The sequence below is a fragment of the Equus przewalskii genome, chromosome 6 (assembly GCF_037783145.1).
Source record: "Equus przewalskii isolate Varuska chromosome 6, EquPr2, whole genome shotgun sequence".
In the NCBI taxonomy this organism is placed as follows: domain Eukaryota; kingdom Metazoa; phylum Chordata; class Mammalia; order Perissodactyla; family Equidae; genus Equus; species Equus przewalskii.
Genome location: NC_091836.1, coordinates 22,679,677 through 22,707,608, shown reverse-complemented (window position 1 = coordinate 22,707,608; position 27,932 = coordinate 22,679,677). Strand labels below are relative to the sequence as shown.

Genomic DNA, 27,932 nt, shown 5'->3' with positions numbered 1-27,932 from the left:
TTTAAACTTAGAAATGTCTATAAGAATAGATGATTGAGATCAGGAAATGTGCACATCAGAATGATTAAAACAGCATCCCTATTTGAAGGAATTGAAAAATCTAGAAAGCTCCTTATCACAGTGCTGACCTGGGTGTTATGAAGATAAAACTTTTAATTAGTAATCTCACAAATTTGCCTCATCTGATCAAAGAGAGTTTTAATTTAGTTACAGTAGGATTAGGCCAGTTATTGTTTACTATGAAAACTTGATAGCTTAATGTTTTTATTGTCTGAATAATCCCGCTTATTGCTTATTATGAGATGAGTTATTGTCTTTAAGAAAACCTCAGTCCTGAGAAGTGGACTGAATTGCACCAACACTACCGAGTAGCTGAGGTCAGGAAGCTGAGTTCCTAGATTTGTGTGTGCCTGTCTTTCTTCGCTGCCTCTGGGCAAGAAAAGAGAGTACTTTTTGTTTTATGAAAACAATGAGAATTTAGCTAAGGAAATGCAGACCTGTTGGCTCTTGTCAGTTATTTGACTCGGTTATGACTGGGGCACAGGCCTTGTCTTGTCTCCTGTTGGGTGCGTCCTTTATACAGTCAGGAGGTGCTTAACGACAGGGATGCGTTTTGAGAAATGCATGTTTAGGCCATTTCGTCATTATGCAAACATCAGACTGTACTTACACAAACCTAGATGGAATAGCCTACTACACAGCGCGGCTACGTGGCACTAATCTTAATGGGACCACTGTTGTATATACGGTTTGTTGTTGGACCAAAACGTCATTACGCGGTGCATGACTGTTTACAGCATCGTAGTTAGGGTGAAGTTAATATTTCAGTCAGCTTCCTGTGAAGTTCCAGGAGAAACCGTGAGTTAGTAATACAGAAGGACCCTAATGAGCTTAATTTATCTGTTACTGTAAAATGAACATTTAATATAATACTTACTAGGATTCGGGTTGTGGGTACTATTGAGAACTTAGGTTTAGCTAAATATTTATAAGACTGAGTTGTGTCGTAGCAGTTGTTTATGTGTGTCAATAGCATAGCTTAATCCTTGTGAAATTTGTTAAACTCTTAATAGTTATCTTTGATTTATCTTTTAATCCAAGATATTTGATGATAAAATAGGTTTTGTAAACTTTAGTTTCCTAATTTGCACAGTGAAGATAACGATTCTTCACTTTTTGGGTTATTATAAGGATTACATGTATGTGGGGCAGCTAAGGTTCCTGGCACAAAGGAGGTGTTCAATAAATGTTAGTTAAAATTGTTACTGGTGGTGTCCTATAGATAATTCAAATTATGTGGTATGTTGTATAATTCTGCCTTTACAAGAACCACGTGATGAGAAATACTCGGTAAAGACAGTAAGTCCCATTTATTCATGGGCTCATTTGTTCCCTCCACGTGGGAGGTAGAAGGGGAGAACAGTGTGGGCCAGAGTCCTTGGGAATGACTTTCTGGAGGAGGTTGGGTAAATATAACCATGGACTGTAGGTTGGCATTCCATGGTTAAATAAATGTAGGTATTTTTTAGAGATAATATAAGTAATACTCCAAGGCATGAGAGGATGAGTTTGTGAGGTAAGGAACTGAGTAGGAGAAAAGGTTGAGCAGGTAAAGGGTAGAATCAGGTAATGGTCTTTAAATAGAAAGATGAGGAACGTGGATTTGAATTAACATGTAGAAGATTGTTCTAGGAGCTGAACAAAAGATTTTACATAGTTGCCATTTCTGCCCAATAGCTTTTAAAAAACGGAAACTAAGAGTTTATTTTCCTTTTTTGACTGTCTTATTCTAGATGTGTTAATGTCCACCGCTACCTATTACAGAATGGACAAAGGAGTGGGACTTTAATCCATGGTCAAATGTAGTGATTAGTAAATTATTTAATGTGTGAATACCATATTTTGTTGATTCATTTATTTGGCCTTCTGAGCTCTCTGAAGTCAAGATGCTCCTTACATTGACTGTCATCCAAGTAGCAGGTGTAATGTAGTTATCATGGTCTGCACAGGTATGGGCTTGGTCATAACTGTTCCTGTTGTCGTGACACTTGAGTTATATGCACTGTTGGTACCACACGGTTAGTTTACTTGCCATTTAAAATGTCTTTAAAAGATCACACTGTGATTCAAGATTGAGATGAAAAAAACTGTGTATGGAGAAAGGCATAGAAACAGAACAACAGGGTTCAAGTTTGATTTTACGTGAAGCAAAATATTCATCACTGGAGGAATGATCGCAGTTTCAAATTTTCTTGCAAAGCTGCAATCAAGTGCGTTATGGGACCTATGAAGGAAGATACCATAGGTATTTTAAGCTGTATGAAGTTTTGTCACTGAGAAATATGCAAAAGAATTGCCCATCACATGCCAGGCACTACATCTCAAAGCAGGGTAAATTGCTGTGTTTCTCAACATAAATGAGAAATTTTAGAGCTACAAGAAGCTAGTGTGACCAATTCATATGTCTCCTAGGCCTGTCCTGAAGGCATTGTGTCATAGTTTAAGTGGCAGCAGTTTTTCTGCTTAGTGGTACATAAAATAATGGTGCTTTTTATAACCAATGGCATCTTGCATTCCATCAAACACAGTATTCACCTCTGGACTTCCTGATGGTAGCTCGTTTGGAACTGATTGTACTACTAGGTGATCAAAGTTGTGATTAGATAATGGCAGGCAAATCAAAATAGGGAACTTAAGATGCAAAGATCAAGGTCAAAATACAAGAATAAAATATTTGCATTGTTTTGCATTAAAAAGGTATTCTTGCCTGTTTTCTTTGTCTTCTCAGATATAGCATGGCATAGAGTTAGAGGGCAGATTCTGAGGTCAGGCAACCTGGGGTCAAATCCCAGCTACACCCCTTACTAGCAAGAACCTTGTGTAAGTTTCCTAACCTCTCTCTGCCTTGGTGTCCTGTCAAATGGGCATAATATCTGTCTCACAGGTTTGTTATGAGGGTTAAATGAGTTAATACATATGAAGTGTTTAGAACAGCGCTGGGCTAACAGTAAGCAGTATGTATTAGCTGTTACTTTTTACTGGGATTATTTTCTGTGAATCCTAGGTGTCACTTGGTATACAGAATAATTTGAGGTGAAGATGTGATTATCTATCCCATTGTTACCTTCTTGATTCTGGTTTAGGGTTAATATGCTGCTCATTTCCTCCTCCCAATTCTTATTCCACCGTTTTTTGGTATATTGATTTTGATTTTTTAGAAAATTGTGTATGATTGAAATATATAGAGTTACACTTTTATACAAGAAAATCAAATGGAATTAGAATTAGTTTGGGAAAAAACTTTTTAATACTTTATTTTTCTAAAATCACACGCTTGTGTTTTCGGCATTCGCCAAGGCTAAATCTGGACACCTTTTAGTCTGACAGTCCCTCTTCCAGTGCACAGGCTGTGACTGCCTTTGACAAGGCTCACAGCCTCAAAGACTGCTGGTCTCAGCAGGGTGGGGTTCCATTTCTAGAATATGACTATGGGCTGTGACTAGAACAGAAGGACTGTTGATGCTTTCCGAGGGCTATCCAGGGGTGTTTCAGTTAGTTATTTCTAGTTGTGTGATACTTAAGTGTGACATTGGGCCCTCAGCTGTTGAAGAACATAGGATACTGTTTCTGTCACAGCTGACAGTGGGGTAGACGGCCTCTCCTAACTGAAAGATAGTTAATGGTGAAGCATCAAGTGTTGAATCCGGGCCTAATTCTAAGATAACCTTAGGAATGGTATAAATCAGACTTCTCACTGAATTAGATTTGAATTATTTCATTTTCAGTATTCATCTGAGAGAGAATGATCTTCAGTTGGGCCAACCAGTTGTTTAAATTGAGCTTACTTGTAAATACGTGTTTTATGTTAACTTTTCTCTTTGTTCAAAATAGGATAAAATGTTCCAGTGAAGATTTAAGGCTGAAAAGAGGTTATATCCTGATCTTGTGATAGCTGGAAGTTAACAAGATAGGTTTTTCCTTGATTCGGAATAATGAAAACATTCCATAGTTTATTCCCTCTGGAATTGTATTTATAATTCAGAAAATTCTAACTTTGTCTCTACTTCTTTTTGAGCAGTCAGACCTAAAGTTTTAAATATGACGTTGGTGGTGTCATTTGTTAACTACATGATTGGAAACTTATTGCCAGTGACAAATGACACACACAAATGGCATGTGCCGTGAAGCTTAAAAATAGCACATCTTCGCATCCATGCAAATTCCCTGGACTCCTGATATGACCTACTTAGGCTCACGGAAAGGAAAACCTGAGGCACTTTAAGCGTCCATTAAGGCCAGAATGTTACCTTTAAATGTTTTATATATTTGTAGTTTTACTGTTTACTCATATTTCTTCCACAAGTGCCAAAAGCATTTCCCATGATTAAGCTTTTAAAAGAGCAATTGATTGGCATTTCAGAATGTGTCTGATAGTCGGTACCTTGTTGCTTGGAGCTAGTCGGTTCTTTAAGGTAAACAAGTCTCAAGCTTGTTTATCCGAGATGCTTGTACTTATTCTTTAAATGTATCCAGGTTTGCTTTTTGACTGATGTATGCCTGTGGTTTTTTGTTTCTCAAATACAGAGCTGCCAAATGCTGTTAAATCAACTGAGAGAAATCACAGGCATCCAAGATCCTTCCTTTCTTCATGAAGCTCTCAAGGTTAGTTTCAAGGCTTCTGTTAGTCAACAGGCTTTAAAACAGTTGTCCATATCATAGTTCTGTCAGTTCAAGCTATTTTTATGCCAGAATGAAAGCGCATGTTCAGACAGAAGCTCTACAGGTCAAATGACCTGCCATCTTCAACATGTCAGTGATTAGGGGGAAGAAGTTGGGGATGGGGGAGACTGGCAGTGAGGGGGACCCTGCAGGGTGAAATAGACCTTATATGGGTCTTGATTCAAATGAACATTCGAGTCAGGGAAATTTCAACTGGTTATTTGATATTAAAAAGCTTATTTCTCCTAAGGCGTAATAATAGCATTGAGGGTTATATTAAAAAAAAAAAGATACATTCTGAAATGTTGACTGATGAGCTGATAAGATATTTATGATTTGCTTCAAAATATCTGGGAGAGGGTAGGAAGAATAGATAAACCAATGACTTGATAATTGTTGAAGCTGAGTGATGGGTCCATGGGGTTCAATTATACGTGCCCTCTCCTGTTGTGCATGTTAGAGATTTTCCCTAATAAAAAGTTAAAAACAAATGGAAGTGTGGTCACCACTACAGAATATGGTGACTGCTTGGCACTTTTGTTGTAGAGGTGGACTTCATTTAGAATCTCTGTGTTAATTGCCAACCCACTTTTTGATTCAATGTGGCTTAGCTATTCTGTGAGATCAGGCACCCAAAGCAGTGAGAACAAGTCTCCAGCAAGATTTCATTCTTGTTTGCATGTGGCAGGAAGTCAGAGCATGGCAAGCCCCTTCCTGTTACTAGGAGTTTGGTGTAAACTTGAAGCATATTAGACTTACTGTCCTCCACCATGCTCTTTTTTTCTACTTTCTACCCTAAAATTAAGCCTAGACTTACTCAGTACGTCACCAGGGTAGTAAGCAGTTATAATAAAAAAATTAACTCGCTACTTATTTTAAATACTGTGATGTTTTACTTTTGAAATTTCTATTCTTTTCCTCCCCTTAGGCCAGTAATGGTGACATCACCCAGGCAGTCAGCTTGCTTACTGATGAAAGAGTTAAGGAGCCCAGTCAAGACTCTGTTGCTACAGAACCATCTGAAGTAGAGGGGAGTGCTGCCAACAAAGAAGTATTAGCAAGTAGGTATATCCTGTCTTGGTCCTCCTCTGAACTGACGGAAAATAAGAGATGAGTTTATGTGAATTTCTTATCAATCACATCAACCCTTTGGAAATGATGGTAATAATAGCTAATTATTGAGCCATCACTATGTGGCAATCACAATTCTAAGCACTTTAAATGGGTTCATTCATTCATTCAGCACTTATTCACTGAGCACCTACCTGTGCCAAGCACTCTTAGGCACTGGAGATGAAGAAAAGAAACAAGAATCCTTGCCTTCTTGTAACTTATTTTTTCGTGGGGGGGAGATCAACAGGTAAATAAGTAAATTATGTAGCATATTAGAACATGATAAGTACCATGGAGAAAAGTAAAGGATAGAATGAAAGAAATGAAGAAAGGAGTGCTGGGGACTGCATTTTAAACAGGATGGACATTTTGAGAAGGTGCAAGGGAGATGAGGGGGTAAGTCATGGGAAGCCTTAGGATGGGAATACAGCTTGGCTTGCTTAAGGAGGAGGAGGAGGCCAGGGCTGAGGTTTAGTGAGTGAGGAGGGCAGTAAGAGATGAGGCCATAGAGGGAACGGGAGGCAGAGCATTCAGTGCCTTCCTAAGTGCTTGGCTGTTACTCTGAGTTAGATGGCTAGCCATTGGAGAGTTTGGAGCAGAGGAATCGTGAACTGATTTCCATTTTCCAAAGATCATTCTGACTGCTGTGTTGAGAACAGAATGTCGGGGAGGGGCTAGTGAGCATGGGTCAGAGCAGGGAGTCCAGGACCAGTCAGGAGACTATTGCAGATGATGGTGGGCTGGGTCAGGATGTATTGGTGGGTGGAGAGAAGTGCTTGCCATACAGGGTTTGCTTACAGGGGAGATAAGGGTTGTGAAAGAGAGGAGTTAAAGGTGGCTCCAGGGTTTTTTTCCGTAAGCAGCTGAAAGGATGGAGTTGCACTTAACTGACATGGGAGTAACTGCAGATGGAGCAGATTTGGAGGGGAAGATATAGAGATCAGTTTTGGCAGTATTAGGTTTGAGCTTGTTAGACATCCAGGTGGAATGTCAAAGAGCCAGTGGAGATCCAAGTGTGCAGTTCAGGGGAGAGATCTGGGCTGGAGATAGATAAAACTTAGGATCATAAACCTGAAATGGTATGTAAAGTTATGAGACTGGATGAGCTCTCTAAGGGAGTGAGTGTAGAAAAGAGAAAGGGTTCAATGACTAAGCAGTAGATACTTCCAGTGTTGAGAGGTCTGGGGAGGTGAAGAGTATCCAGGGAGGTCGGCAGAAGACCGGGAGAGTGGTACTCTGGAAACCAAGGAGGCTTCCGGGAGGAGGGAACCATCAGCTGGGTCACATGGTGCTAATGGATATTTGGGCTGTTCGCAGTTTTGAGCTATTCTGAGTAATGCTGGTTAAATAGTCTTGTATAGGACTTCTGGTGCACATACTGACTTTTTTCAGTCATTTTTCTTTTTTGAGACTCCTCCATGTTGAAGGTTGTAAGTGTAGTTCATTTATTTTCGCTGGTATGTAGTATTTCCTTGTCTAAATATACCACAATTTCTGTATTTGTTTATTGACTTTGGGGTGGTTTGAATTCTTTTGCTGTTATAAGCAAGGCTGCTCTGAGCAGTTTTGATTCACGTTTCTTGTGCATGTATGCAAGAGTTTGTTTAGTGTATATACCTGGCACTGTAATTGGTGGGTATCATTGGCTGGCTCATCTTCATCTTTATAGGTAATGACAGTATTTTCCAAAATGATTTGTTACCTATTTTGTAAACTCCCTCTAACAGGATTTGCGGATAACTATTGCTCTCAAACTTGTTAGATTATAAAATTGTTGCAAATATTTTTAATATGAAATAATATCTTGTTTTTAATGAGAATTTTTAAAGTTAGTAATGAGATTGAGCATCTTCCATTTTGACCATTCATGTTTCCTCTCATGTGAAATTTCTCTGTCTTCTGCTTTTTTTCTATTTGTTAGCTTCTTTCTTATTCTTTCTTGATATTATCTTATGGATAATAACCTTATTCATGATATATATCTTATTGATATTGAACTTATATATTTTTAATATTAACCCATTTTTCTGGATTTGTATGTTTCAGATGCCTTCTCCCTGTTGGTACCTTGTGTTTTTACACTATGGTGATGAACTGAAATACCTGCATTTTACTGTAGTTGCATTTATCATCTTTTTTTATGGTTTGTGCTTTTTGTTTAAGAACTCTTTCTATACCCTGAAGTCATAGAATATTCTTTTATATTTTCTTCTGTAATTGTAATGTTTTACATTTCACATTTAAATCTTTAATTCATCTGAAATGGATTTTTTTTTTTTGGTGAGGCAAAAGGTAGGGATCCAGTTAGATTTTCCCCCCCATACTCAGTTGTCCTACTACGTTTCATTGAAAAGGCTCTCCTTTCCCACTGATCTGCAGTGTCAGCTCTGTGTTGCATCACATTTTCATGTTTTCCATTCTGTTTCATTGAGTATCTGTTTTTAATTCTTTGGGATTTATACCTAGGAGTGGAATTGCTGGGTCATATAACAATTCTATATTTAACTTCTTGGTTTTAATATTTCTAAAAGAGAACTCTTTTCATAACTGCAACATTATCACACTTTAAAAATTAATAATAATTCCTTAATTTCATCAAATACTGGTGTAGAAATTACCCTGCTTGTCTCATTGACATTATATTTGCAGTTGGTTTGTGAGAATAATGATCCAAATAACAGTAAAACATTAAACATGTTTGAAATGTCTTTTGAGACCGTCTTTATAAATTTTCGCTTTTTTTCTTGCAATTTAATGCCTGGAGAAATCACATCCCTTGTCCTGTCACATTTCATCATGCTCTGGAATTTGCTGATTTCATTCTTATGATATCCTTTAGTGGATTTTTCTGTCTCCTGTCTTTCCTGTAAACTTAGATGCTTAACTGGCATGACTGAGTCATAGTTGTGTGTGTGTATATCTTCTATTTTGTCATGTCAAGAATTAAATAACGTCTGGTCGCCCTCTTTTTGTGTTGTTAAAATTGTTAGTGTGTTCAGATATTGTCAGCTTGATGAATTTATTATGAAATTCCCCACCTAGTGTTTTAAGCAGCCAGTAGTGATTGTTGCTGAGATTCTGTATTTTACTGGAGATTTCAAAATGGTAATATTCTGTCTATCATTACTTCATAATTTATTAGTTGGAATTTTTTTTTTAAATTGTCATAAAAAACACGTAACAAAATTTACCATCTTAACCATTTCTGCATATACAGTTCAGTAGTGTTAAGTATATTCACGTTGTTGTGAAACAGATCTCCACAACTTTTCCATCTTGCAAAACTATGACTCTGTCCCCATTCCGTAATAACTCCCCATTCCCTCCTCCCCTCAGCTCCTAACAACCACTGTGCTGCTTCCTGTCTCTATAAGTTTAATTACTCTAAGCACTTCATATAAAAGTAGAATCAGGCGGTTTTTGTCCTTTTGTGACTGGGTTGTTTTACTTATCATAATGTCTTCGAAGTTCATCCATGTTGTAGCTTGTGTCGGAATTTCTTTTCTATTTAAGGCTGAATAATACTCCATTGTATATATACACCACATTTTGTTTATCCCTTTATCCATCAGTGGATATTCGGGTTACTTCCACCCCTTGGCTATTATGAATAGTGCTGCTATGAACGTGGGTGTGTAAACATCTCTTCGAGATTCTGCTTTCAATTCTTTCGAATATATCCCCGAAAGTGAGATTGCTGTATCATGTGGTAGTTCTATTTTTAATGTTTTGATACTCCATACTGTTTTCCATAGCAGTTGCACCATTTTACATCCCACTAATGGTACACAAGGGTTCCAATGTCTCCATATTCTCACAAACCCTTGTTATTTTCTGGGGTTTTTTTGATAGCCGTCCTAATGGGTGTGAAGTGATAGCTCATTGTCATTTTGGTTTCCATTTTCTATGATGATTAGTGATGTTGAACATCTTTTCATATGCTTGTTGGCCTTTTGTGTGTCATCTTTAGAGAAAGGTCTATTCAAGTCCTTTACCCATTTTTTGATTGGGTTATTTCATTTGTTTGTTGTTGTTGAATTGTAAGAGTTCTTTATATATTTTGCATATTAACCGTTTATCAGATATATGATTGGCAAATATTTTCTCCCATTCTGTTTGCTGCCTTTTCACTCTTGATTGTATCCTTTCATGCACAGAAAATTTTAAGTTTGATTTAGTCCTAATTGTCGTGTTTTGTTTTTGTTGCCTATGCTTTTGGTGTCATATCCGAGAAATCATTATCAAGTCCAATATCATGAAGCTTTCTCTTTAACTTTTTGAAGAACTGCCAAACTCATTGCATTTCCTTAATGGCTAATCGTGTTGAGCATCTTTTCATCTGCTTATTGGTCATTTGTATATCTTCTTTGGAGAAATGTCTATTCAGATTCTTTGCCCATTTTAAAAATTGAACTATTTGTCTTTTTATTATTCAGTTGCAGGAGTTTTTTATATATTCTGTGTATAGGTCCCTTATTAAATACATGATTTGCAAAAATTTTCTCCCATTTTTGTCGTTTTACTTTCTTGATGGTGTCCTTTGAAGCCCAAAGGTTTTTTATTTTGATGATGTCAAATTTATCTATTTTTTCTTGGGTTGCTTATGCTTTGGGTGTCTTCTCTAAGATGCCATTGCCTAATCTAAGGTCATGAAAATATGTACCTGTGTTTTCTTCTAAGGGTTGTGTAGCTCTCCTATCTTGAGGGCTTGCTCCATTTTGAGTTCGTTTTTCTAAATGGTGTAGGTTAGTAGGTAAAAGTCATTCGTTTGCATGTGGGTATCCAGTTGTCCCAGCACCATTTGTTCAAAAGATGTTCTTTCCCTATTGAATTGTCTTGGTACCTGTGTTGAAAATCAATTGAGTGTAAATGTAAGGGTTTATTTCTGGACTCTCAGTTCTGTCCCATGGCTCTGTATGTCTGCCCTTATGCCAGTAGCACACAGTCTTGATGACTGCAGCTTTGTGTTCTTTTGTGTTTTTGCTTTTTAAATTAAATGTTCTTTACTGCTCTTGTGTAGAAATTCACTTCACTTTTGTACATTGATCTTTTATCTAACCACTTGTTGTTAATCATAATTATTTTCTATAGATTATTTTGGGTTTCCCTCATAGTTGATCATTATCTGTGAATTATGACAGCTGTGTTTCTTTTTTCCCAATCTTTATATTTTTTAATTTTTAAAATTTTCTTGTTGAACTTGCCAGAACTTTCAGAAGCATGGTGAGGAAAAGCTCTGATAGTGGACATCTTTGTCTTCATCTTGGTTTTAAAGGAAATGTGTTTAACATTTCACAATTAAGTGTGAAGTTTACTGTGGGCTTTTCATCGATATTCTTTCTCAGCCTGAGGTTCCTAATTGGCTTGGAGTTTTTATTCCTGAATAGAGTTTGAGTGTTATCAAATACTTTTTCTGTATCTATTGAGATGATCCTTTTTACCTTTAACTGTTAAGATAGTGAATTTTATTGGTCTCTTTTCTAATGTTATCTCAGTTTTTCATTCCTGCAATGAACTCAACTTGACCTTAATATATAATCTTTTTTTGTACATTGTTGGATTCTGTTAGCTAATGTTTTGTTTGGGTCTTTTACATCTGTGATCATGTGTGAGTTTGTCGTTTTTCCTTTCTCTTACTATTCTTGACTGGCTTGAGATATACCGAGGTGTTATGCTGACCTCATAAAATGACTTGAGGCGTATGTCTTCTATTCTCTAGAATAATTTGTTGAGGTTGAAAATTTCTGTTCAATGAATGTTTGATATTTAGCTGATGTTCTTTGATGTTAAGTAAAGAGACTATTTAACCTACGGGTATGGGATATGTTTTTGACTTTGTGGAATAAAACTGCAGAAGGGGGTATTTGATACATTGCATTTTAGCAGCTTGTTATTACTATACTCTTGGCTAGTTTTAAGGTTACAGTGTAGCTGTAAGTTATTCATTTGACTCTGGCATAGAGTAATAAATTGTTACATGATGAACCGTTGTATTGAGAGCTAGGGAGTATATCTAGTTTTGTGAATGCTTTTACCTTTTCTCCTGCAATATAGGCAGAGGGGCAGTGTTTCGTGCATGTAAACTAATTAGATTTCTATTTATCTTCCAGAAGTAATAGACCTTACTCATGATAACAAAGATGATCTTCAGGCTGCCATTGCTTTGAGTCTACTGGAGTCCCCCAAAATTCAAGCTGATGGAAGAGATCTTAACAGGTTATTGATTTAATTTATAGTCTTTGCTCCCCAGATTAGTCTGTAGGTCAAAGGCAATAGCTCTGTGAATGCCACTGAGGAACAATTCTGCCAAGCTCCTTTAAATTGCACCCAAGTGAAATTTCTTTTAGGAGAACATTTAAATTCACGTTGGCTTACTTACTCTTTGTCTCACTTTTGAAGAAGCCAAATATGATAAGGGTCATAGTACATACTGTAGTCTTTGAGTAGAAGCCTACAAGGTTTTAGTTCACAATTGCTAGGGGGAAAAGCCCCATCCCATTGCAGGTATCTGATAAATGTGTATTCCTTTTATAAGCTTTGAGTCTTTGTAAAATTGGAGGATTATTTTGTTGGCTATTTGAAAAATGGATGTTACCACTCAACTGCCCTGTGTCAGACATGACCAGCGGATATATTTTATTAATTGGTACTGATTTGGCGATTGTCTGGTGGTGTTCACAGATATCCACTTCCAGTGGTGGCCTCTCAGTTTCCAGACATGTGTCTCCCCTGTCACTGCTGAGTTGTTTCTTTCAGGGAAACACGGGACATGATTTGTGTGCTAAGCAATTTGGAGGCTCTTATCTTTAGCAGAGTGTCTCTCTTGCCTCTTTCAATGGCGAAGTCTGAGATGGGGCGCTGTTGTTAAAATCTAAAACTTTCAGTGTGGTAGCCATAAATAGTCTGGAGTCTCAACTCAGTTCCATCATGGACCTTATTAGTAGTAATCTCTGTTATGGAAGGATTAATATCTCTATATTTAAGCCTTACTTTTCACTTAAGTTGTAATCTTGAAGTTACTATATAGCCAGTGATTACTCGGTAAATAGTTTATCTGGCATTTTGAATTATCTATGAAAGGTTACCAGCATCTTCCATACAGTATATTGTCCTTTAACTTTTTTCTTTTTTGATGTGTGCTATATTGGCACGATATAGGATGCATGAGGCAACCCCTGCAGAAACTAAACGCTCAAAAAGAAAACGCTGTGAAGTCTGGGGAGAAAATCCCAATCCCAATGACTGGAGGCGAGTTGATGGTTGGCCAGTTGGGCTGAAAAATGTTGGCAATACATGTTGGTTTAGTGCTGTTATTCAGGTATGATATTTTTAAGAGACAACTGTGTCTTCTGGAAGCAATTTTGTAATTTATTAAACTGAAATGTGAGAAACATAGCTTTAGAAAAATGGAACCAGATACATAAACCTGGGGAGTTTCCCCCATGGCATTATTATGCTTTGGTTGCTTTCTTGTGTTTTAGATTTAGATGTTCTGGTGTCTATATTGGGCAGTACTAAAAACAAATCTGCTGTGGTTGTAAATATGTTGAATAGGTGTTTTGGATCAGCATTTAGTAAATACTGTATTACAGCAAAGCAAGAGTTAATAAAGAGAAATCAGCTGTTGGGAGGCAATTGTAAATATCCAGGCAGGAAATGATGGGGCCTGGAATAAAGAAGTGGCATAAACCATGAAAAGAGAGAATGAAAGCATTTTAGAGATCATTTAGGAGATCAAATCTGCAGGATTTGGTGAGCGACTGAATATAGGATATGTTCAGGAGAGAGTTAAGAAAGAATCTACGGTTTCTTGCTTGAGTAACCACGTGCCTGATGGTGCCATTTGATGCTGGAGGAGGAATAATGCACGTGTGTGTTAAGAGTGGGATTTCAGTTCAGTTTTATACATGCTGAGTTTGAGGTGTCACATGGAGATACTATGTGGGCAGTTAACTATATGAATCTGTAATTCAGTAAAAAGATCTGGGCTGCAGATACAGTTTTGGGAATCAGTAGCCTATAGATGATGATAAAGCCAAGGGAGTGGATGGATTCCCCTAGAGCAAGTGTTCCTTCTCCAGAAGTATCTCCCAGGCATCTTAAAGTCAGCATGGGCACAATGCAACACTTGCTCCCACCGCAGCAATCTTCTTCATCAGTACTTGGCGTCTCCCCAGCAACTCAGCCAAAAATGAAATCCTCGCTTTCCATACGTATGATCCTTGAATTTATTCCACTTACCATGTGCTTGCACTGTTTTAGCACTGGGGAAACAGGAGTGAGTGAAACAAAGCCCTTACTTTCATGGAGTTTGCTCTGAGAAGAGTGGGATAGATTGTAAACAATCTATGTATGAGGTGATGATAAGTGCCCTAAAGACAAATGAACGAGGGTAGTGGGGCTAGAGAGGGTTCAGCTAGAGAGGGGAGGGGTGTTATTTATACAGGTTGGTTAGGTGGGCCTTTTTAATAAGGTGGGCATTTCAACAGTGGCCTGAAGAGGGTGAAGGAATGAGCCATATAATTACATAAAGAACATTTTGTATAATTACATAAAGAACACTACAGACAGGAAACAGCAAGTGTGAAAAGATCCAGATTCAGGAGCTTGTTTAATATGTTGAGAAGTAGTAAGAAGGCTGGGACTGAGTGATGGGGGCGGTCAGAAAGGTAGTGGAGGTGGGGTGGGGGAGTTTGCGGTTATGATGAGGATTTAGGAATTGTATATGAGATGGGAAGCTATTGGAAGCTTGGAGCAGAGAAGTGATATGATCCTACTTCTGTTTCAAGAGGACCACTGGCATCTGTGTTGAGAATAGAATGTAGAAGGTAATGTGGAATTAGGGACATGAGTCAGTTCTTTCCTATCGAGAGGAAGACAGGTTGCCAACCTTCCCTGGATTCACTCCCCTCTCAGCCTTCACTCCTATGAGAGATCTTGAAAAGGGCTAGCAGATAGAGGGGATAACTGGGTAAGGTTTCTGAGAACGCGTGAGAGGACAGATAGAGCGAGTAGGAAGGGATTGGTCCTAAAGAGGAAAAGGGCAAGAGAGTGCTAGGGGAAGGGAGAAGGAAGAAATGATGACTGCAAATTAAAGTTGTAATCATTTCTAATAGTCATTTTTTCATCTGTGAAATAGGCAGCCATTTTCTGAGACAGAGTGGAGAAGTGACAGAGTCAGATTTTAAAGGGAGTGAAAGTTTAAAATAGTTGTTGTAGACAGTTGGAAAACCAGTTGGCACCAGAATACACTAGTAGCATTTCTAAAAACTTGGAGATCTACTTGAGGTTTTTGACCTTAAATGTGTAGTGATATCAATGTCCTGTTTTTATCAGGACTTTCTCTTAGCACTCTGAGACTCTTAAGTGGAAAATTAAATTCATTTAAGTCAGAGGATTTGCTGGGTATGATGAAAGGACAAAAGGGCAGTTTGAGAATTAAAGGAAGGTGGTTAAAGACCATGAAATGAAAGCTAGATAGAGGGAGAAATGAAGACAGGAAGGAGCTAATGGTTAGGAAGAACTGAAAGAGGTCAGTTTGCTTGGACTCGTGATGAAGTCATAGATCACATGTCCTATGGGTTATTGAACAAATAAACCAGAAGACAAGTTATGGTTCAAGAGTGGGACTTTCTGAATTTTGGATCTGAGAATTGGCAGCTTTTCAGGTATTAACATATCCTGGGTTTGGCCTTGGATGTGGGTATAGAGGTGGATGAATATGTCACTAGAGATAAGGTGCTCAGGAAGCCAAGGGGTCCCTGGGCTGAATGGATGCACCTCTGTGTTCCCTCAATAGATACTGGTTGAACACCTCTTGTATATTTAGCACTCTTCTAGGCCCTTGAGATGTAGGAGTGAACCAAAGCAAGATGGAGCCTTGCCTTATGGAATTTAAATTCTCTTGAGGCAAGACAGATAAGGAACAATAAACTGAAAAACTAGCTAGTTAACTAAATAAATTGATGTAATATGTTAGACTGTGATTAGAGTGATAGAAAAAATAGCAGGGTCAGGAAGTTTGGAATTGCTGCAGGAGAGACAGGAGCAGGCTGCCATATTAGCTATGATGTTAAGTTAGGCCTCACTGAGGGGATGAGATTGGAGCAGATGCCAGATACACAAGAGGCGAGGGAGTGAGCTGGGCAGCTATGTGGGAAGAACATTCCAGGTGGGGGAAACCATAGAGCAACGGCCCTAAGGTGGGGGTAGGCTTGGTGTGTTCATGGGCCATCAAGGAGTACCAGGTGGCTGGAAGGCTAGGGGCAGAGAGAAGAGTCACTGGAGTTGAGGTTGGAGAGAGAGCTTGTCTTTTATTCTGAGTGAGATGGAGAGTCACAGAGGGTTCTGAGCAAAGGAGTGGTGAACTCTGGCCCGAGGTTTAAAAGCCTCCCTCTGGCTGCTAGGAGGAGAGCAGGATGGAGGGGCAAGGTTTCACGTGGAAGGAGCTCTGAAGGAGGCTGTTGCAGTCGTCATGTGAGAAGTGATGGTGGCCTGGACCAGGTGGGGAGCCATGGAAATAGAAAAGAGGTTGGATTCTTGATTTATTCTGAAGGTGAAGCTGATAGGATGTCCTATGGATTGGATGTTGACTGAAGTCACCTAGTAAGGTGACAGGACTTGGGATAGTAAGAAGAGTTATCATCAGATGATAGTCTTCAGTGAATCAGGAGCTTTTTTTGGTTATATTAGAAACATACAGGTTGGAAGATCCTGTGTGGCAAGTGGATTGGTAGAGGGTAAGTTCTGGAGGCAGAGAGACCATGGCAGTGATCCAAGGGAGCAGTGATGGGAGTTTGACTGGAGCGGTTGATGGGGCCTGATAGGGAGGAGGTGGGTGTAAATAGCACTCCAAAGGCAGAGTCCAGGGTCTTCTTACTTATTGGCTGTGGGTAGTTAAGAAAGGGAGAGGATGTGAAGATTATTCTGAGGTTCTAAACTTTGATGGCTGGAGGAAGAGGAGGATGTAATTAAGTGACACCGAGAATACAGGAGAGGCAGCAGGTGGCAGAGGATCATATCAGTACTGGATTGGGAAATCTGAGTACTATTAGCTCACGCTTTTGTAGTTTTTAAGAAAAATGGCATCTTTGGGGAAAGCCAGATTTCGGCAGAGGTGAGGAGGTAGAGTGAAGTGGGACTGAGAAGGTAAAGCCATTTTTCTCATGGTAGAACAGAGGTTCTGGAAAATCTGGGGTAGAGTAGGAATGAAACTGGGAGGAATGGAGAAGTGCTGGGTAGACAGATGAGGTGAAAGAGAAGACAGTGGGCCCAGCAGGGAGCTAAGCAATCCAGTCCTGGCTCTAGACAAAACTGTGGTAAAGCAACGGGACGTAACTTTAAATTCCCAGCCCAGTTGTACCCCCACCCTACTGATTAAATCCCAGTACAGCTTGTGAGAGAGTGAGGGAAGTTGGAGAGGTGGCACGCGGCTCTGGTCAGATACCATTGCCGTGAGTTTGTGTTTGATATTAGAAGGTATATCTGGGGTGTTTTTTGGGTTTTTTTGAGGAAGATTAGCCCTGAGCTAAGATCCACCACCAATCCTCCTCTTTTTGCTGAGGAAGATTGACCCTGAGCTAACATTTGTGCCCATCTTCCTCTATTTTATATGTAGGATGCCTGTCACAGCATGGCTTGATAAGTGGTGCGTAGTTTGGCACCCGGGATCCGAACCGGGGAACCCCAGGCTGCCAAAGCAGAGCGCGTGAACTTAACCACTGTGCCACCAGGCTGGCCTCACTCCTGGGTTTTTTTTTTTCAATACAATTCAAGTATTTCATTTAGTTCTGATTGCAAAGTGTTTTGCCTGGTCCAGTATTCAGGCTTGAGGGGTTTTTCATTTGAGGCGTATGTTGGGTGAGGAGTTATATTCAAACAAGGGATTTTAAAAAGCGTTAACTTGCAAAAGGTGTTCATAGTAGAAAAATGTATGATTTACAAATAATAAAAAGAATCCCTGTTTCTGATTCTGCCAGCTAGAGATATCTGCTGTTAAAATTTTTTGAAATACAATACTTAGGACAAAGAATGGAGAATAGTAAACACTGCCATACCTACCACCCAGCTTTAGAAGTAAATGTTACAAATCCCTGCATTCTGAGTCCCTGTTGTACCATCCTCAGTTACATCCTCGCTCCCCACAGGTATAACCACACGTGTATGGATCCCTGAGCAATATAATCCTGTCGTTTTATGTATAAGTAAACTTAATATAAACAGTGTAATAGTCTATTTTTTTCACACAAAATACATTTCTGAGATTTATCCATGTTGATACATGTAGCTCTTGATTCATTTTCACTGCTACGTAGTAGTCCATTTTATGAAAACATTTTTCTATAATATTATTTTAATGATTACATAATAGTTTGTTGTGTAAATGTACTATAATTTATTTAATCTATTCCTATTGTTAGCCAGTAGGTTGTTTTTTCCTAAAAGGATTAACATTCTTTCGGCTGAATTTTTATGCATGGCTATTATTATTTCCCTTTATGTAGCAAAGTGGAATTACTAGATTGACATTATATGCACTTGGAAGGTAAAAGAAATATTTTTTTGCTGCAATTATTTTGAAAAAAAAGGCTATGAATCCATTTCTTTCTTTATTTCAGTCTCTCTTTCAATTGCCTGAATTTCGAAGACTTGTGCTCAGCTATAGTCTGCCACAGAATGTGCTTGAAAATTGTCCAAGTCACACGGTAAGTTGGTGCTGAGGAATCTTCACTGTTTAGTTCCTTTCATCCCAAAGACTTTTACATTTTTGGCTAAAGCTGATAACTGATGCTCTTTGCTTGTGCTAATACATGTTTTCATTTCCAAATGGCTCTTCTGCCTTCTTTGTGACAGGAAATAAGGGTTTACCGGGGGCTGGCCCCTTGGCCGAGTGGTTAAGTTTACGCGCTCGGCTGCAGGTGGCCCAGTGTTTCATTGGTTAGAATCCTGGGCGCGGACATGGCGCTGCTCATCAAACCACGCTGAGGCAGCATCCCACATGCCACAACTAGAAGGACCCACAACGAAGAATATACAACTATGTACCGGGGGGGCTTTGGGGAGAAAAAGGAAAAAAAATCTTAAAAAAGAAAAAAAAAAGAAATAAGGGTTTACCAAAATGTAAAGTTACATAGGAATTAAATTAGAAAAGCAGTTCGAAGAAATTGGCAAGTCACCCTGACGGCCTCAGCTTCTGTGCCCCAGGGGGAGATTCAGAAATAGTGAGCTCCTACACAGCTTATCAGCCCCTCAGGCCGGGCGATGCCGGACAGATGGCCTGATGCCTGAGGCCCCGACCCTCTTCTGAAGAGCCTTCAATCTGTTTTTGCCAAAGGACAAACCTCCTGCCCTCGATCTAACGCTTCCCAGGATTTCACCTGGGTGGTACATTCTCCTAACATGAGAGAGGGCAGCAGCTTCAGAAAATAAGCATTTTTGCTTTTCTGAGAATATTCTCTCTCTGGCTTTTACATAGATATTCCTCAGGTTAGGGCAATCCCCAACAGAGACCTTATGAGAGTACCTATAACATAGTTTGAGACCTGACTCTGACCTAGATCTAGGGAAATATCAATTAGGCAGTGGTAACTTTTCCTTTATAAGTTCTAATTCTCCAAATACATTGCTGTCCTTTCTACAGGAAAAGAGAAACATCGTGTTTATGCAAGAGCTTCAGTATTTGTTTGCTCTGATGATGGGATCAAATCGCAAATTTGTAGACCCTTCCGCAGCCCTAGATCTCTTGAAGGGAGCGTTCCGATCACCTGAGGAACAGCAGGTACAAAGAAGCCTGTTCTTCTTTTGTTTTCCTCAAACTCCATGGAGTTTGCAGTCATACCTTGTTAATATTACTGTGATGTTGCTTTATTTCAACTGTGTAGTAAGTTTTGAACATGACTGAACAGGACTACGGGTGCCTGTTTTTGTCCCTTATAATGCCTAAGGAACAGGTGGTAAAAAGAGTGTGTGTGTGTGTGTGTGTGTGCATGTGTGTGTGTGCACGCTGTGTCGGGGAGGCTGGCAGTTCTAAAGAGAGGAAGAAATAGAATAGACGGGCTGTTAAAGTAGAAAGGAGGAGATTGGAAAATAACCTCAGTGAATCATAGCAAAGGGTCACGGAGAAAGGTAAAGTCCTTTGTCTGTGCCTTTGTCTTGGGACGGCCCAGATAGAAAGCCTATTTTTAAGACTATCTAAACCTGAGTTCAGTGGCTTTTCTGAGCAATCTTTCTCTCCTAGACATTAGCACTCTCCTTTCTCTGCCTCCTGTCAAACAACAAAGCTGTCGCTATTACAGCAGCTGCTTCTTCATAATGTAATTTTTCTATGTGTGTAAGGTCCTACAGCTCTGTAAAATCCTCACAGCATTTCGTAAGTCTCCTGTCTCCGTTCAGCTCTCATATTGTTCTAGAGGACCGCGGTCTGTTCTTTGGATTTTTTTTAAGGCCTACTTGGAATTTCGTTAGTTAGTTACGGAAAGCTGTGGCCGGAGGTGGTAGAGTTCCACTTTCCTCCCAGCCACGGCCTAGTCAGAGGTTGCCCCGCGCGCCTTCTGTTTATCCATAGTAGCTAGGTTCCCGTGTTCCTTGTATCTTCATGATATTTGACCCTGAAAAATAAATCCTTTCGTTGCAGTAGAGTCTTAGTCATTGGTGAGATGAGAGCAAATGTTCATTTCCTGAAGTATAGTGTTGGGTCTAACTCTTATGCAATTTGTGCCTCTCTTATAGCAAGATGTGAGTGAATTCACACACAAGCTCCTGGATTGGCTAGAGGACGCATTCCAGCTAGCTGTTAATGTTAAGTGAGTGTTGAGGATTTGTTTGTACATCCTTCCTCTTCACGGTGGTCCAGTGAGAATTACGATCTGGGGGAAAAGTACTCTTCTCAAGTAGAAATTGCTGGTTTTTAGCAAACCTCATGGGATGACCACTTAGGTATTCGCTGTTGTGTATCCCCATTGCCTTTGGTTTTCCTCTCTGAGGATATAGATAATCATCTTAACCTGCAACTTTTTTACTAAAAGGCCCAAGATTGTTAACTTTGATAAAGTCATAGCCTGTGCTGTAAAATGTATTAAAAGGTTAAATAAATCTTAGGTGTGAATATAGTGGTATAGTATGGATATATTAAATTTAATCTGAGATGACTTGTGAAGTCTATGTAGAATGTTAGAGGCTAGCTTTTGGTTGTTTCAGTCCCTGACAGAAGTGAAATTCAGGGCAGAGAATACAAGTATCCCTTGCTTAATACAAATCTTGAGAAATTTGTTTTCTAGACTGTGTTAACTCTAGATAGAAGAAATGTATATCATAAAACAGCTTTGCAAATAGCAACTTATATAGTTAATAACAATTTAAGATGGGCTTGTAGAAATGAATTCTTTTCATTGCATTACTATTATGCCACTGGGAACAGTTCTGTATGTGCAAACTGCATGAGGGTTCATTCTTACCTCTATACTACTTCTGTACCTTGTACACCTCTATGATTGGATATAGATGCATAGATCGAATGTATACAAATATATGTATTTGTCTGCATCTGTGACTCTGATTTTAGACTTTCAGCTCTGCAAGGCCAGGGATCATGTCTTCCTGTCTTTGTGCCTTCAGAATTTGGCACAATGCTGGGCAGATACTTGTTAATGAATGCTTGAACTGAACTAATTCATGACTGATTTTTGACCATACCTGGCTCTTCAGGGGTTGATGAAAATGTATTATTTTTGCTTTTGAATGATTGATGGTTGGGGTTAGTGCAGTGTTTATTTGATCCAAATGGAACAGTTGTCTCCTTTTTTTAAAAGCAGCGATCCCAGGAACAAATCTGAAAATCCAATGGTGCAGCTCTTCTACGGTACTTTCCTCACTGAAGGGGTTCGTGAAGGTAAATTGTCTGCTCTAAGTGTTGAGTCCAGACCTGTGACCATGTCTGTATATGACTGTGTCCCTTTGGGGAGGCAGCATAATGAAAAGGCTTGAAAGTCAGACAAATCCAGGTCTAAATGTTGGTTCTGCCTCTTACTATCTGTGTGATCGTGGACAAACTATGTGAGCTCCTGGATCCTCAGTCTCTTCATTTGTAAAATGGGCACAATGTTTATCTCAGAGTTGTTCTATTAAATTGTATAACATTAGTACTCCCCAAATCTAGTATTAATGTCAGACACACAATGATGTTACTTAGTGTTGTTTTTTCTAATATAATATTTAATCTGAAAAGGTTTTATTGAGTGAGACTGCCAAAAATGTTTGTCTACAAAAGAGGTTTCTCTAAGCCGCATGTTGGACACATAATGCTGTTTTGTTTTGTTTTTAACTATGGAGAATTTTGAACACATACAAATAGAGCAAGATAAAAACCCCCATGAACTCAGCAACCATTAGCCATGGCTGGTCATTTCCCATCTGACCCCTGTCTGCTCTTACCCCTCCAACAGTCTTTTTAGAACAACCCATTACCACTGTCACTCCAAAAAATCTCATTTCTTCATATCAAATACCTAGTCAGTGTTCAAATTTCCAATTTGTTTTATAATTACATATACAGAGAGAGAGGGAGAGAGAAGGGGGTGGGGAGTGTGTTTATTTTTACAGTTTGCTTTAATCAGGACCCAAATGTGATTCATGTATGATTGGTGGGCATGTCTTTCAAGTCTCTTTTCAAAATCTGTAGACTCTCCCTCTCCATCCGTTTCTCCTTGAAACGTATTTTTTTTTAAGAACCTGGGTTATTTGTTCTCCAGCGTTCCCTACAGTCTGAAGTTGTGCTACTCGCATATCTGTGACATAGTTTTACATGTTCCTTTCTACCTCCTCCTATTTTTGTAAATTGGTAGTTAGAGTTTGGCCAGATTCAGGTAAGGCTTTTTTTGGCAAGACTAATTCACAGGTGGTGGATTGTCTTTGATCAGGTGGCACATAGTGTCTGGTTGTCTTTCTTTTTGCGATGTGAGCAGTTGTAGTGATCAGTGCCCGCATCCACTGGCTCAGTAGAGGCTGCTATGCAGGCTGACGTCTACTTCTAACCAGTTCTCAGGAAGTTGCTGAATTAAGAAGATATTGTGTCTGTGGTGCCAGAAAAAAAGCTTTAGATAGCAGTAGTGATGTCTTTAAAAAAGCAATCTGTTTCTTTGCCTAGGAAAGCACTTTTGTAACAATGAGACCTTCGGCCAGTATCCCCTTCAGGTAAATGGTTATCGCAACTTAGACGAATGTTTGGAAGGGGCCATGGTGGAGGGTGACATTGAGCTGCTTCCTTCCGATCATTCAGTGAAGTATGGACAAGAGGTGAGTTGGATATTTTTTTATTTGCTGTGCCAATGGCAAAACCAGTTAAGTAGGACTGTGCTTTTTGGCAAACTATTTTCCCATCACATGCTAAATAACTTTACACTTAACAGAACTTGAACTAGTCCGAAGTCTCTCATGAGTTGATATGAACTAGTGAGTCTTAGTGTTTGATAAATGAATTCTTTACTAAAAGTGTGAATTTGAGTTAATCATATAAAGGTTGTGTGCTGCTTCTGATGTTTTAAGTATGATCAAGTTTCTCTCTTTCTGTTGAAGCCTACCTGTACCTGAGTAGGGAGAACCCACTGCCTCCATATTTTCGGAGGGTAAAAGTACAGTGATTAACTCCTATGGTATGCCATTTAGAATATTTTCCCTATTATAGTATTTATTGTTCTCGGTTGTAAATTCTGCCTTTGCTTTTAAATTTAATATTCATTTATTTATTTTTGTGGGTTGGAAAGAAAGTGGGAAGTTAGAGAGCAAGGGTAATTAATATCTCAAAATTCTAGTTGGGTTAAGAATTTGTGAGTTGCATTTGTAGCTTAATTGTCAACACCACACAGCTTGGATTATTCTCCTTTTGTATACATTTTGAAACAAAATTGTGACTTATATGAGTCCAACTTGGTAATTACTGTAGGAGAAAGAAAAGCTTTCTTGAATTAAAATAGGAAGCCTAAGATGAGCCTTGTCAAAGTATATTAGCTGTAGAGCAGTGGCAACTGGAGAGAGCTACCGCCTCCTTAGTTTTCAGGGGAAGTACTGATTCCACATTGAGAGGCATAACCTCTGTGCCCTCTGTGCAGAGCTGATGCAGGCTCTTCCAGAAGAGAAGGACCTCTGGAGACCTTTATTCAAGGCTAGGAACTCTAAAAAAAAATGAAAATCATTATGCTTGTTTAGATTTAGCCCTGGGTACCATCACACAGACTATCTGGATTCACCTCATGCCAACAGGGTGTGAGAAGGGAGCGTGGCTGTTTGCACCTTTGGTAAAGGGTTAAAGCGATTCATACAGACCTCTGGCATACAGGTGAATTGAAGAGAAATGCCCTTCCTGGTCTAGCTTTTCCTCATCCAGGATCAGTGACAGTGAGATCTTGTTTATAAGTCAGCGCTTTCTTTTCTTGAAACGTTGTAGGTTGGTTTGATTGGGTCTCTCAGGAGACGTGTAAATTCTTGGAATTGAGAGATTTTCTCAGAAAGTTGAGAACTCATAATCGTGAGGCTTTTTAGACATAAAGGGGATTCAAATTGTGTAAATAAATACTGTAAATAAATAGTAAAGACTGTAGATAATAGTATATAATGTATCTACACCTATTAGTCTTTTGAGCTGATTCATAGAGATCGTTGTCTCTTATGTTATATGCTGTTTAGATCATAATTTCTAATTCTTTGGTTGGCTGGCCATTTTCTTCAAGTTTGAGCCTCTTTTGAATACTGATGACGTAAGGAATGAGTTGTGTAGAAGCTTGGTGCAGTTCACATATTTAAGGGTGATTATATCTGAGGATGATATTTGAGTAAAATGCTGTTGACTGGCTCCTAAATTTGGAGTCTTGAGGACTCTTCAATCATATTCTCTAAGAGGGCATAATTCTAAGTGGTCATTTCCTTTAGTATTTGGGACTAAACAAAGTTCTAGTATGAGTTTGGTTTGAATATAAATTCTATACCAAAAGAAGAAACTTTGGTGAGGGGTGTTTTAAATCTGGCTGCTGCTGGTTCCTAAAATTAACTTCTTTCTCCAACATTTCTACTCTTGACGCAGCGTTGGTTTACAAAGCTACCTCCGGTGTTGACCTTTGAACTCTCAAGATTTGAGTTCAATCAGTCCCTTGGTCAGCCAGAGAAAATTCACAATAAGCTGGAGTTTCCTCAGATCATTTATATGGACAGGTGAGTTCTGTGGGAAATTGTCGTCTCGATGTATTGCAGCAGAAGTGAGCATGTACTAAGTGTATCGTGCATAGGAATCACCTGGAGGTCTTGATAATATGCACATTTGGATTCAGTGGATCTAAGTTGGGGCCAAGAGTTTGCATTTCTAAGAAGCTCTCAGGGTGATGCTAATGATGCTTCTGATCCCTGGACCGCAATTTGAGTGGGTAGGCTTTAGGTGAAAGCCCTGCTAATTTGGGGGTGAAGAACAGTATCTGGAGTAACCCCAGTGTATTTCTTTCTAGTCTGAATACTATTTGTATTTCTGGGGAAAGAACTTCTAGAGAGACTTATATTATAGAATTTTAATCTTTTTAAAGTCTGGTTTACTGATGTATAGTTTACACACAAAAAAGTTACCATTCTTAGGTGTATAGCCAGTGAGCTTTGACAAATGTGTGCAGCCAGGTAACCACCATCGTAGTCAAGATATAGAACGTTTCCACCACCCAGAAGGCTCCCTCCTCCCCTTTGCAGCCAGTCCCTTCCCCTACCTCCAGGCCCTGGTAACCACTTCGTTGTTTTCTGGCCCTATAGTTTTCCCATTTCTACAATGTCATATCAGTGACATTTATATTCAGTATGTACCCTGTTGTGACCATTTTCTTTCATTTAGGATAATGTTTTTGGGATTCATCCATGTTGTTGCATGTATCAGTGGTTTGTTCTTTGATATTATTGAGTAGTATTCCATTGTATGGATGTACTGCGATATTTTTTCCACTCACCAATTGATGGACATTTCATATGTATCCAGTTTTAGGCTACTATGAATAAAGCTGCTGTGAACACTCACAGATGTGTTAGTGTGGTTTTTATGCTTCTGGGTAAAATAACTAGGAGTGAGATTGCTGAGTTGTATGAAAAGTGTATGTTTAACTTTATAAAAAATTTCCAAAGTATTTTCAAAAGTGACTGAATAATTTTTCATTCCTACCAGCAGAGAACTCCATTTGCTCCAAATCCTCGCCAATACTTGCGATTATCAGTCTTTTTAATTTTAGCCATTCTAGTGGGTTTGTAGGAATATCTTAATTTCTTTTGATTTATATTTCCCTGATAACTAACGATGTTGAGCATCTTTTCATGTGCTTGATTAATGGTCATTTGTGTATTTTCTTTGGTGAAGTATCTGTCCAGATCTTCTGTCTGCTTTAATTGGGTTGGTTGTGTTCATACTGAGTTGTAAGAATTCTTTATATATTTTAGATAGAAATCCAAATATTTGTTGTCTTGCTTGTCTGTTCCATTTTTGTACTAGTGTCTTTAGAAGACTAGGAATTTTTAGTTTTAATGAAGTCTAATGTATCAGTTTCTCTTTTATAGTTTGTGCTTTTTGTGTCCTAATTAAGAAATCTTTCTCAAGCCAAGGTCACAAAAATTTTGTTCTATTTTTGCCTAGAAATTTTGTAATTTTAACTTTATCTTCATGTCTATGACCCATTTAGAGTTTATTTTTATATATAGTATGAGGTGAGGGGTTTTTTTGGCAGGAGGAGGAATGGAGGCATGTGGATGTCCAGAAATTCCAGTACCATTTGTTGAAAAGTCTCTCCTTTCCTCTATTGAATTACCTTGATACTTTTGTCAAAAATTAATTGGACATCTATTTGTGGATCTGTTTCTGGAGTCTGTATTCTGTCTGTTGTCTAATCTTAGGCCAGTGCCATATTGTCTTGATTACTGTCGCTTTATTGTAAATCTTGACATCAGGTAGTGTAGATCTTCCAACTTTGTTTTTCTTTTTTCAAAATTGTTTTGGGCCTTTGCCTGTCTATATAAATATTAGAATCAGCTTGTCATTTTCTACCTAATAGCTATTGAGATTTTGATTGGGATTGTGTTGAACCTGTAGATCAATTTGAGGAAATTGACATCTTAACAGTTTTCATTCCTTCAGTCCATGAACATGGTATAGCTCTATTTGTTTAAGACTTAATTTCTCTCAACAGTATTTTATGATTTTTAGTGTATAGGTCTTGCACATATCTTATTAAGTTTATCCCTAACTAATGCATGCTTTTGATGTCATTATATGGTTTTTTAAAAATTCTACTTTCCATTTGTTCTTTACAAGTATACAGAAATGCAGTAGATTTTTTCCCTCTCTTTTTTAATTGACTTTATCTTTTGACCTTACTAAACTCACTTACTAGTTCTGGTGCATTTTTGTAGATTCCTTGAGATTTTTCTATGTAGATGATCATGTCATCTGCAAGTAAGGGCAGTTTTACTTCTTCCTTTACTATCTGTATACCTTTTCTTTCTTTCTTTTTTTTTTTAACCTTATTGCACTGACTACGTCTCCAATAAAACATTGAATAGAAGAAGCGAGAGTAGGCATCCTTGAGTTGTTCCTGATCTTAGGGGAAAGCTTTCTGTCTTTCACCGTTAAGTATGATGTTTGCTTTGTGTTTTCGTAGATGCTGTTTGTCTGATTGAGGATATTTCCGTGTATCCTTAGTTTGCTGAGACTTTGTGTCATTAATGTTTTTAAATATAAATTGTGTTTGTGGGATTATCATTTGCTTAGGTACATGTACAGGAGTAAAGAGCTCATTCGAAGTAAGAGAGAGTGCGTTCGAAAGCTGAAAGAGGAAGTAAAAGTTCTGCAGCAAAAACTGGAAAGGTGAGTCGTGGACAGCTTTGTGCTTAGAAACGTGCAAGAGGAGAACATTAAAATCATAATTTGCTCCTATTTAAAAATTAAGTATTTGTTAGTATATTTTATAAAATAGCTAAGAAAATTTTTTTTCTAAGTGTGAAGCAGTCTTTAAAATGAACTAATAGTATCCATGAGTCCCAGGGGACCTAAGTGACCCACAGTGGCACAGTTAGTTACTGGCAGTGACCTCAAGAGG

At 38.6% G+C, this 27,932-nt stretch overlaps 1 protein-coding gene across 12 annotated transcripts in view; it reads left to right on the top strand.

Annotated features, from left to right (window-relative positions):
* USP28 (ubiquitin specific peptidase 28) overlaps window positions 1–27,932 on the top strand; it is a 59,260-nt gene that overhangs the window by 10,647 nt on the left and 20,681 nt on the right. For 4 of the 12 annotated variants that reach the window (XR_011540864.1, XM_070623155.1, XM_070623153.1 and 1 more), the window contains exons 2-12: window positions 4,585–4,662; window positions 5,648–5,780; window positions 11,943–12,048; window positions 12,991–13,150; window positions 18,450–18,536; window positions 19,472–19,609; window positions 20,560–20,633; window positions 21,642–21,718; window positions 22,973–23,121; window positions 24,902–25,029; window positions 27,605–27,700. Coding sequence is in view for 11 of the 12 variants with exons in the window: in XM_070623155.1 (XP_070479256.1) it covers window positions 4,585–4,662; window positions 5,648–5,780; window positions 11,943–12,048; window positions 12,991–13,150; window positions 18,450–18,536; window positions 19,472–19,609; window positions 20,560–20,633; window positions 21,642–21,718; window positions 22,973–23,121; window positions 24,902–25,029; window positions 27,605–27,700 (1,226 nt within the window). In the remaining variant the exon portion in view is untranslated. Of the gene's footprint in view, window positions 1–4,584; window positions 4,663–5,647; window positions 5,781–11,942; window positions 12,049–12,990; window positions 13,151–18,449; window positions 18,537–19,471; window positions 19,610–20,559; window positions 20,634–21,638; window positions 21,719–22,972; window positions 23,122–23,400; window positions 23,478–24,901; window positions 25,030–27,604; window positions 27,701–27,932 lie in introns of those variants that run through there. The other 8 variants (XM_070623154.1, XM_070623152.1, XM_070623150.1 and 5 more) reach the window with 4 other exon arrangements.